The 11,632-nt window shown below is 40.8% G+C and overlaps 1 protein-coding gene across 1 annotated transcript; it reads left to right on the plus strand.

Annotated features, from left to right (window-relative positions):
- Positions 1-2,809: 2,809 nt before the first annotated feature.
- On the plus strand, positions 2,810-7,715 carry LOC139297171 (ankyrin repeat domain-containing protein 34B). Its single transcript, XM_070919721.1, has 5 exons — positions 2,810-2,833; positions 3,362-3,577; positions 4,095-4,277; positions 4,889-5,105; positions 6,838-7,715. The coding sequence occupies exons 1-5, from the start codon at positions 2,810-2,812 to the stop codon at positions 7,713-7,715; spliced, it is 1,518 nt and encodes a 505-aa protein (XP_070775822.1).
- Positions 7,716-11,632: the final 3,917 nt, after the last annotated feature.

Genomic DNA, 11,632 nt, shown 5'->3' on the forward strand with positions numbered 1-11,632 from the left:
CTGCTCCTCCGCCGCGCGCTATTCTGGAGTAGATCGCATTACGTCATGACGGCTGAACTCAGAGGAGATTTTATTGGCCAGGAGACGTATATAAACCATTACGTAGGGCTTACGTAACCACATGTACTTTTCTGCCCCCCCCCCCCCCCCCGTATGTTGATTTTCTTTCTTTCACACGAAGGTAATTTCTCTCGTGTGAGTGTCACTGTGTTGTAGGTTTCTGAAGTAATACAACTTTTATATTATATATATAAGTAGGTTTATTCTGACTGAGTCATATTTTTATCCAGGGCCGTAGCCGGGATTTAGAAATACTGTGGTGGGCATGAGCACCCACAATCCATCCCTCAAACACAAAAAGGTCTCTAAATATTTTAAATTATTTAAATGTCAAGAATGAAACGACTTATGCAGTGGTGGAAGAAGTACCCAGATATTTTACTTAAGTATTGTTTGTACATATCACTTAAATGTTGCAATTTGTAAAGGTGGGGCTAATTTTACCTACTTTATATACTGCTGGTTATTTTAATCTATAATATTACATAAAAATGTATTTGTTAATTATATTTTGTATTAAATATCTGAATCTGCAAAGTAACTAGTAACTACAGCTTTAAAATAAACATTGTGGAGTAAAAAGTGCAATATTTTCTCTCTAGTGTATGACGTATAAAGTAGCATAAAATGGAAATATTCAAGTAAACTCAATATTGATTGGCTTACTGTCTACAGGGTCAAAGCTATAAGCACAGGGATGTTCAGTTTTTATGCACCACATATCTGGAACAAACTCCCAAAAGACATGAGGTCTGCTCCAACTCTCAGTTCTTTTAAATGCATTGGAACTGCACTGTTTCTATTACTCCATTAATGCTGTTGTATTCAATTTTAGCTTATCATTGTATCATTATATTATTTCTACTATTTTAAAATCCTATTCACAAGTCTTTTTTATATTGCTTTGTGTTTCACTTACATCCACAATTATAATTTAATATTGACAAAAATCTATGCAGCCTTAATGATCACTGTGGTGTATTAAACAACATGAGCAAGTTTCAAAAGTCTACTATTTCATCTTTATACCACTGTGGAAAAATAGATTTGGCAGATGTGATTTGTAGTTAAGGAGCTAAAATTGGCAAACTTTAATGGTCACTGTAAATCGGTATTTTGCTAAATCATGCTCCCTTTATTGTGCCAGATTCTAATCTGCGTTTACTGTGCGCCTAATCACTTTCGTTACACTGCTTTTTTAATTTGGTTAATTTGAAGTGGGGTTTGGAAAGCCCCGTTGGTAACCTCTGAGACCGGTCTCTCTGCTCAGGTGTATTAGCCTCAACACAGCTTCATCTTCTGCTTTAGGTTCTTGGTTTGGAGACAGTCAAATGTAATGTGGTTCTGAAAAGTCAGTGCCTGTTTGTGGATGTTAATTTTTTATGAATTCTCAATGAATTCTGAATATTGTAGGTGTTGTTATTTGGCCTTAGAGGATATTGCCACAGAATTTGGCTTGAGAGGCTCAGTTGAGTGTTTTTCTCACCCAGTGTTGCTGTGATCATTGAGTAGAGTATCTCTAGGTCTGTACATCTCATATTGATGTTATGAAGTGTGACCTCTGGGTTAAATATTGTTAGAAAGTCAGTAATAATAACTAACAGAGAGCTACTTTACTGTTTATCCAACTAGAAGTAAAAGTGCTGGTGTAAAACCTTTAAGTAAAATAATAAATTTTTTCGATGTTATTGATTTAGTTAACATTGTCGGTTATGTTCTTTTCCATTCAAGAACACTTTTAATTTGAACATTTACAAAATAACAATAACAAGTGAGACACTATATATTGCGAATGACTCTGATCAGAGTGGACACAGATAGATGTAGTGAAGTTCACCACATCACACACTTTGAAAAGCACAAGTACTCTGAATGGCTGCAGAATTACAGCGTAGGCTTCACAAGGGATTTGTCATTGTTTCACGTCCATTCACGACATGTTAGCACGTCAAGTATGTCGGAAAAAGTAGATCAATATGCAATCGTGCTGCTCATGCTCGCTGCTAATTTTATTAGCTCCAACTAATTGCTGTTTGACTTAATTGCACATCTGGCGTTTGAGGGCTGCTGAAGTGTTTTGCTGGTCTCAGATGGGCTCGGAGCCAGTCTCTCTCCCTCTCTGCCATTTTGAAATCATTCAAGTCTGATTTTACTATTTAACAGAACGGTTGTTCAGCGCTTTGCAGAGAACAAAAGACATAAAAACAGACAAACGCAAAAGACATTTTTAGATAGTGAGCTGCTGTGTGTTCATGTGTGTGTCTGTGCATTTGAAATTCAGTGTGTGTGTGTGTGCGTGTGCGTGTGTATGTGTGTGTCTCGTCTGTCTCCCTCTGACAGTGTTTGAACGCAGGTGGTGGTCACAAGGCAGATGAGAACTGTTCAAAGCTGCCTCGTATCAAAGGGCCTCTGGGTCTTTGTAGTGCGGGGTCTGCAACAGGTGACATTTGGGGCTCAAAACGGTTTATAACTTTGAACGCTCGCTTCAACCCAGCGGGTATGGAGGGGACAGATCAGGACAGAGGAGTTACAGAGGGAGACAGAGACAGAGGTAGAGAGTAGATGAAAGTTAGTATCCTCTCACTTTATGTTCTGCAGTTTGCTGCAGGCCAGCAACATGAGGACGCTTCATCCAAAATCCAAGGTAAACCTATGAAAGGACAAGATTAAATACTGGAATAAAAGTGCTCATCTGTATGAACTCAAGATGGCTGCCTTCCTCTTGTGTGTAGAAGCGGAATAAGTAAATATGCACTGCAGAGGGAACATCAAGGTGAGTTTAATGTTTAGCATGTGTGCTGTGGTTGTGTATCCATCCATACATTACCCTGTGGATACCATATGTCATGTCCATTTTTTACGCTTTTGTAATAACATTAGCAGCCTTTAATTTTAGGATTTCATTTAAAATAACTTGACTCACAATACATGACATCTGTGTGCAGTTTGTCTCATTTTTTGATGTAAATAAACATTTTATGGAAGAAAACAGACAGATAACGACTACTTGAACTTATATATATATATATACATATCATGTATTTTGATTGGTAGAAGTTTTTGCTCTCGAGGGAAAAGTCAACTTTGTGAGCAGAAATCACAAAAGTGAAACTGCATATTGAAAATTATGAATATAAACACTGAAAACAGAATATTATGAGGAGAGTAGCATTATTATTATTGTCCTTTAGGCTAGATAGCAGGTAAAAGATGTGCATTAAAGGTGTTTTGCTGTTGAAAATTGAAATATTGTAACATGTTTTTAAGTGAAAATATAGTCTGACTTTCCTTTACACTCCAGGTCATAGGGGACCCCTTGTCAGACTGCAGCCCCCTCATCAGCGCGGCATCCTTGGGTAAGTTTCGCCTGGTCCGCCTGCTGGTGGAAGGCGGGGCTCAGGTCAACGGGCGTAACCCGAGAGGAGAGACCGCTCTCCTGGCTGCCTGTAAGGCCCTGAGAGGGGAACCTGCTGGGCCTGAGACGGTGAAACTCCTCACGTACCTGCTCCAGAACAAGGTCAGTTTGTAGTGAGTAATATTTTCCATTTCAACTCAGGACACATGGGCTTAAATGCAATCTACAGCGTGCAAGTTTTCACAGACTGAAGTTCAACCATGTATTGATTTAGATGAATTTCTAATGCATAATAAATGTGGATCTGCAGTAAGAGAGGTATACGGTACTTTTAATGCATAGCAAACTGCTTCCTGATTTCCAGCTCTGCTTGTGTCCAAAGCTACCAAAGTGTTTCTGAACATTTAAGCGCTGTAGAACACAACACAGTGTACTCTAAGGCAAGATAATTATTGATTACATGGAGGACTGTGCATCTCATAAAGTGTATTCTCACAGAGCCAGAACACAAAAGCAACAATGCCAGATCAGATCTCATTAAGTTGTGAGATGAACGTGTGGTCATAAACAAATTACATGTAATTTTAACAAGGAAAAGTATGAGTCTAAACACACAACTGACTGACACATCATCCACACTGGGCCCTTGCTAAGGCTTGTATCAACTGTCCTCAATCAGGCAGATCCAAACGCACAGGACCGGGCTGGACGCACCGCTCTGATGTACGCCTGCATGGAGCGGGCAGGAGCCCAGGTGGCGTCCACCCTGGTGGCTGCGGGAGCCGAACCCAGCATGGAGGACTACTCCGGAGCCTCGGCACTGGTGTACGCCGTCAATGCACAGCACCAGCCGACACTGAAGGTCAGTTAGGAGTGGAAGAGAATGATCCAAGAAAGTCCAAATCAATACATTTGATGGATGGATGAGAAAGAGTGGAGGTGGTATCAGGTTATCAGGCTCTATCTAGCAGTGGTGGAAGAGATCCTTTAGTAGTACAAATACCACAATGTAAAAATACTCCACTACAAGTTAAAGTCCTACATTCAAATTTTATTATATAAAAGCATTATAAGGATCTTCATCAATGCATTAAGTTGTGGCGTGTAGAGAGATAATTTCTTTCTAATTTGTATACCTTTGGGTACTTTAATCTGTAGCAATGCATCATAGTTTATAAGTTGATCATAGGTTTTGTATGTATAATCGTCATTTGAAAAAAGTAATTTTAACTGTCAAATAAATGTAGTAGAGTAAAAGGTACAATATTTCCCTCTGAAATGTAAAAAGTATACAGTAGCATATAGTAGATGTTTCGAAAGCTTTTCCTCGATACAGATATGGAGGAAACACTGAATATTTTTAAATGATCATCATGAAAACCTGAAAATCATGAAAAACTTCAGTGTCAGGCACCAGCAAAACCCCAAATTGGTCAAATCCAATCAATACCTCACCAGCACTGTGTACTTCAGGTGTTGATGGATGCCTGCCGGGCCAGGGGTCGTGACATCATCATCATCGCCACAGAGATAGGTGTGAATGGAGGCCCGGTGACCAGGCGTTACCTGAACGTTCCTCCGTCTCCTGACACCTCGCCGGTGTCCTGCATGTCCCCGTCCGACATTGTCCTTAAGACGGGCTCACCCAACTCACCTGAGGGAGAGAACATCTTCAACTTCAGAGGAACGAGTGAGTGATGCTGATTGTTATGCAGATTAAGGAACATTAAGTCATATTATCTTTACCACACAACTAACTGTGTAGTTTGGACAAAAGACATACATGTTTTCAGTGGTTGATTACTAATTTTAAGCAAGTTTAAAGGTTACTAATTTCTTAAATAGCTATCAAGAAGGTGAGAAAACATTTAAAAACAAATTAAAACATGCAAAACTACAGATACAGATGAGAAGTCCTTTAAGTGCTCAGACAAATCTACAGTTACATTAAACTGGGTAACCCCATCCAGCCGAGAAAGATTGTATGATGTGATCAAAATCTCCAGAACAGCTGCTAAGAGGACCCTGTGGTGATGTCGTTTAGTCAACTACTGTCTCCAAAGCCAGGATTGCCTTTTAATTTCAGCAGAATGGTCCTTTAATAGCACAATAACTGCGGTAACCAAGGGACATTTGTGAGCAATCCTTACTCACTTCCATATGCAATCTCAATGTTTAATATTACGCGCGTTGCCTTTTCCACCTTGATGTTGAGATCAGTAACATCTCTAGAAGTCTCAGATTCTGTGGCGTGTAGTGTTTCACAGAGGCAAGTCTAAACAGATGAGAACAAATTCCTGGCGGTTGAAATCATTAGCTGAGTGCTCATTCCGGGTGTGTGTTTATACGTGTTTTTAGCCATGCTGGCAGGATTGCCGTGAAATTTTCTACAGACATCCATGGTCGCCAGAAAATGAATCCTCATTACTTTTCCTTTAGCGCTACAGTTTTTTGGCTTAGAGATGAACATTTGTAGCTTTGTGTAAGATGTTGTAATGTTGTAATAACTTCAGTGATCCCTTAACTTTTCATCTAGCGCCATCATCAGGCTGAAATTACATTTTGTCCATTACTTTGGTTTATGACCAAATACCTGATGCTAACCTGCCAAACATCAGCATGTTAGCATTGTCACTGTTAGAATCGCAGACATATACGTATATATGTCTATGATTAGAACGTTAGCATGCTAACATTAGCATTTAGCTCAAAGTAACCTTGAACAAATCTGCTAGCATGGCAGTAGACTCTTAAGTTGTGTCCTAATTCCATATTACTACTATTACTACAACTAATACTCTTTATGGTACTGTGTTTTTTGCAGTTACAAGAAATGAACATGCTTTACTGTTTTATACAAACAGGAAATGATGCAATATGTGCCAATTAAACTTAACAAAAACACAGATTTTAGTTTTATTTTTTGTTTTGCGAGGAGGTTCTTATAGCTGTTTCACCATCATCCACAATTAGTTAGATTTTTAGAGTCGTGAGCAGCTCCTCCATTTCCTTTGTGCATTGCATTGTGGGAGAATAGTGTGCACCAACAGCACTCTCAAAAATCAGGGACTCTTATAGTAATAATGACTGTTTTAAGAATACTTTTTTTAGGCAGTTTTCCAGTGTGAACACACTAAATACTCAAAATCTGCTTTGTACTAGTGTGTAGAATCGTGTCAATTTTGTTTAAACAGCCCAAAATCACGAATCTGCCTCAAAGAGCTTTACTATCTGTACGGCATACAACAGCTTCTATCCTTAGACACTCGACTGGATGAGAAAAAAACTCTTTAACAGGGGAAGAAAATGGAAGAAACCTCAGGAAGAGCAACAGAGAAGGACAGACATGCAAAATGCAATATTTGACACAGTCCAAATGTGTGATTTTCGCTCATTGTCTGTGTCTCATTCACTTCCATCAGGCAAGAGAGGAAGCAGCAGCAGCAGCAGCAGCAGCAGCAGACATCCCTCCTGTGAGCTGAGTCCGTTGAGCCAGCGTAGCACTCCACCGCCCAGACAGAGGATGTCATCCGAGCCGTGGCTGGCCATTCACAACCTGGCCTGTCTGAACCGGGCTTACGAGGAGGGCATGAGGGAGAGGAGCCTGCGGCAGGAGGGAGACCGGGGGGCGGATTCAAGGAGGGAGAGAGGAGGGTGGGAAGAGGCGGAAGGAGAGGACGAAGAGACAGATTTTCATCAGTCCAGGATGGGAGAGGGGACGGAGAGCGTTGTACGAAGGAGGGATAACAGATATGGAGCAGAGAATTATAACAGCTGCCATGAGGATTTCCCTCTGAGGGTTTCTCAGTCAGTCGTCTCCCTCAAAGAGAGGAGCTCGTCTCAGGCAACCCCGAGAAGACTGGTCCCTAAGAGGTGTTTGACGCCTGGAGCTTCAACGTCAGACAGTATTACCCAAAAAAGTGACCAGCTTCCTGCCTGTCTGTCTCCTCACTCCCAACTCCGCAGGAACACACTCCCCTCTGTCACAGTGGTTCCTCCTCTGCTTCACCTCCCTCCCTTAGTCAACCAATCAGACTCCCACCTCCAGGTTCCTACCCAGACATCACCTTCCAAAAGCAGGAGCATGGTGTTTCTGCCTCACCCACCCGTCTCCTCTCCACCCTCCTCTTCATCCAGAGCGCCTGTGAGACCGGCAGTACTCCCTCCGCTGCCGCTCGCCTCCTCTGTCACCTCCCTGGTTGCTCCTCCTGCCTCCTGCTGCAGTGAGAGGAGCAGGAGGTCACAGCGTCGCCACTCGGTCCAGCTTGAACAGATCAGAGGAGGAGGGGGAACCATTTAGGCCTGAATACGGGGCTGGAGTTGGGATAACATTACAAACCACACATTGTCATCCATCCCAATATCGCTGCGATACCAGTTGCTTGTTTTGTAACAGAAGTGAAATATGAACCAGCTAAATATAAAGAACAAAATGACATTAAAAATAAGAAAGAAAAAAAACGTTTTGCAGTGTTTGTGCCTCTCTATACTCATTCAATATTACTTAGACAAATTCTGAAGTTTTGATTGTAAACTCAAAAGCGTTCCCTTAAAGAAGAGAGTGGGACTTTAAACAGAGCTGAACTGATAAGTTCATTCAGTCGATCGACAGAGAATTAATCAGGTTTGTTCTTTGTCGTCTACGATAGCACATTTTATATCTTTCGACGCCGTTTTCACCAACTCCTGACTGGCACTTTATTTTGCTTTGTTCTGACGTTTATCAAAATGATTATTTCATTTGACAGGAAAATGACTGTTAGTTGCTTCCCTAATCAGGACTTTAATCGAAAGCACTCAACAGTAATATTCGTCACCGATATGATCCCCCCATAATTTTATGGTGGCAAACATAATAATAGCAAAACAACAACAAAAAAACCCCACACAGCAATTAAGGTTCATCTTTAAAACATAGGATGTGTTTTAACCCATGGCTGTCAAAACTGAGTTATTTCAATGGTTCTCAACTTTTTTGAATTGTGACCTTTTACAGCCAAGCTGTGCCTGCTGACCCTCCTCACAGCCTTCATATCCCAGTGAGCTGAATTCAATCAAATGATGACGTTTGAGGACTGTTTAAATAGCTTTTAGAAGTCTGAAATGGTAAAAATAGCAAAAATGCTTTTTATTTCTCCATACTTTGGTGGTTTAATCTGTATTCTCGGGATACTGAATAATGAACTCCAGGGATTCAGTACTCTAAAATCTATAGATTACATTTTGGACTTGTCTATGAAATCCATTTTATTATCCTCATCACAAAGAAAAAGAAAAACTGAACATTTTGTGTAAATCCAGTGAAAAAAGTGCATGTTCATGGCAAAAGGAGTGAAGTCATTTTATTTGTTTTTAATATGTATCTACAACAAGGGGGACACAGGCAAAAACGACTGACAACTTGATGAAAATTAAAACAAAACCAAAAAAAAAAAAAATTACATTTATTATCAATGCAGTTTTCCCACCTTTTTTTCCAATAAGCAACATTTTTTTGTCTAAAGAAACTTTACAATATAAAGAAACATACGAAGAAGGAACCTCTTATTTTACTACACGAGACATTTAGGATCTGAAACTACCCTAACATGAGATACAAAGCAACTCCCCAAGGACAGACTGCCTCATATTCAATACTGCTTTGTCATCAAGAGGAAAAATGAGGAACTGAACAGAAAAATCTTTTCTCCCCTCAAAAAAAGTCCTCTCTTAACCCTCCCTAACCCCTGAATGTTACAGTATTATACATCAGCACAATAGAAATACAGAAATGATCAACGTTGTGACGGCTTTACTTACAGGACAGAAAGATAGAGAGAAGTTCGACTGCATTTTATACAACAGTATTTCAAAGTACAGGGGAGGAAACGCCTGTTCCCGCTCTCTCTCTACCTCTTTTTAGCAATAAGAACAAATCTGTCCGTTATTTTTTTCCCCTCTTTCCCAAAACGTTTCTCCTGCCCCCGTTTTAAATAGATAAAAAAAAATCCTTCATAGTAAAGTCTGTACTCTGGTCCCTGGTGTGTTGGATTGAGAGACAGTGTCCTGTGTGCCCTGCTTTCGGTTGGAGTTGTGTCAAGAGGGTAGAAGCTGAAATGCAGTGTGTTGGAGGCAGACGTTTTATTATGAAAAGCTGGCCTCTTTCACTCTTGTTCTCGCAAATTCCTTGTCAAAAACTATGAAAAATATGCCTTTTTTGCCACCTCACCCAAAATTTTTCCAAGAACAGAGGCAGAGGAGGGAGGCTTCTGGACAAGAATCATGTTTAATTTTAAAGATTATTTTTTTCCCCCAAGGAAATGTGTGACAGTGAGTTAGCTAAAAGGCGTCCCTCATCCTCTCTGACGCTCTTGACGCTACAGCTCTGATGCACAGTAAAGTTTGTCTGTGATGAGAAGAAATAGCATAAGTCTATAGCAGCTCCAGTTTCTGTTTCTCATCATTCGTATCATTTCTGAGTAAAAGACACACCGTCTCTGAACAAATGCACACAGTTGCCCCGAATCAGCACGTTTCTGATCAACTGTTGTTGTGATTTGAAAATATCAAAACATGTCAATGATATCAAAATGCATTTTACAGTATTTACAAAAAAGTTAAACTCAAAAGATGGAGAGTTGTACAAAAGAAATCAGAGAGGGATGGTGTGTGACTGTGTGTCGATGCTGGCCCGTTGGAAAGGTGGGAAACGGGGGGTGGGGGGGGCGCGGAGGTCTTTATCTTCAAGATGAGTAAAAGGGAGGGAGGCCACCCGTCACAGTCAACAGAGCAACACCGTGCCGCTTCCTGACCTGCTTTGCTCCGACGTAAAAACGATCAGCAGAGAGCCAGAAGTCCTTTCACCAGGAGGGAGTGCTGCATGCGTCACAGCAAAATGTCTGCGAGCTAAAACAGACTGGTGTGTAAAAGCAAATTTCCATTAAGCACAGACATACATCACAGTGTGTTGAGGACATCTCTCAGCAAACAAACAAACAAAAAAAAAAACAATCCAAGTGTTCACTACAGGTCAGCAGAGACGATAACGCAGCTTACGTACACGTTGGAGTGAACAGTAACCAAAGTGGGCAGCATTAGTGGAAGCAGCATGAGTGGGGTCAAAATGGTCGACACTTTTTGAAAACTTCAGCACCTTTAGGGGCTCGGATAGAGGGGTCTAATGACGTCAGATGGAGAGGAGGAGACGCTGCTGATCTGCATATTTACACAGTTGCTACTAGTTCTGCAGTTAACAAAAAAAACAAACAAACAGGGATAACAGTTAAAAAAAAAAAAAAAAGTAACAATGATTCATAAAACAAATTTAAAGTACATAAATAAATAGAGCTGTGCATTTCACTGCATGGAAGCTACTAAAACAGGAGCCGCTGCTTCTTCTGGTTTTGGATTATTGAAGAAGGTAAGAATTGAGATGGTTGCTAAAACTCTGAGAAAGATTTAAAAACTATGAAAAAGGGGCCAATCAGTACCGCGATGGATAAAATCTTACCTGGGGGGGTTAAATGTTACACAGCAAATAAGTTCTGACGTGTGTGTGTGTGTGTGTGTTTGTGTGCACATATGCTGTCTTCATCATAATAATGTGCCCTTAGAAACAACAGAAATTAGAAACTAATCTTAAAATGATCATAACAATATCATTAATAACAATAATACAATAATAAAAATAGCAATGATACAATACATACACAAAAAAAAAAAAGGAGGGAGAAAAACAAAAGTTCACTGATCATCACAACACCTCTGTTAAAAATGTACACACAGAGAGAACAATGTGGGGGGCAAATCTGAGGGTTTCATCCGACCCTCAACTGAATCCGTCGGGAGGAACAGCAACAAAAAAAAAAAAAGACGATAAAAATGTTTTAAAAGTCCAAAGTTGTGGTTGAGAAGCTTCCAGGCAGCTGCTAAAAAACCCAACACTGCGTCCTCAGGGGAGGGCTGTGTTATCCAGTCTCCTCTCCCTCTTTCTCTCTGTTTGTCCTCCTTCCCTCGCTCATTGTCTAGAACCTGACAGGAAGCCAGGGAGGCCGGGGCCGGAGTCAGAGAGGAGGCTCTTCCTGTTGCTCTGTGACTGCTTCCTATTCAGACCGACGGCCATCTTGCATGCTCCAGGAGGGCCCGTCTTAATTAGAGTCCCAGCATGCTCAAGGGCTGTCCCAGAAGGCTGTGTGGCCGTAGAGTTCCCAAGTGAGAAGGGTAAAGGGGGGCGAGGGG

The sequence above is a fragment of the Enoplosus armatus genome, chromosome 15, assembly GCF_043641665.1.
Source record: "Enoplosus armatus isolate fEnoArm2 chromosome 15, fEnoArm2.hap1, whole genome shotgun sequence".
NCBI lineage: Eukaryota > Metazoa > Chordata > Actinopteri > Centrarchiformes > Enoplosidae > Enoplosus > Enoplosus armatus.

Bases quoted from the DNA above. Each gene is read 5' to 3' on its own strand.
- LOC139297171 (XM_070919721.1), top strand. From the start codon at position 2,810: ATGCACTGCAGAGGGAACATCAAG. The intron at 2,834-3,361 runs GTGAGTTTAATG...TTTACACTCCAG, and splicing joins ACTGCAGAGGGAACATCAAG to GTCATAGGGGACCCCTTGTC. The intron at 4,278-4,888 runs GTCAGTTAGGAG...TGTGTACTTCAG, and splicing joins AGCACCAGCCGACACTGAAG to GTGTTGATGGATGCCTGCCG.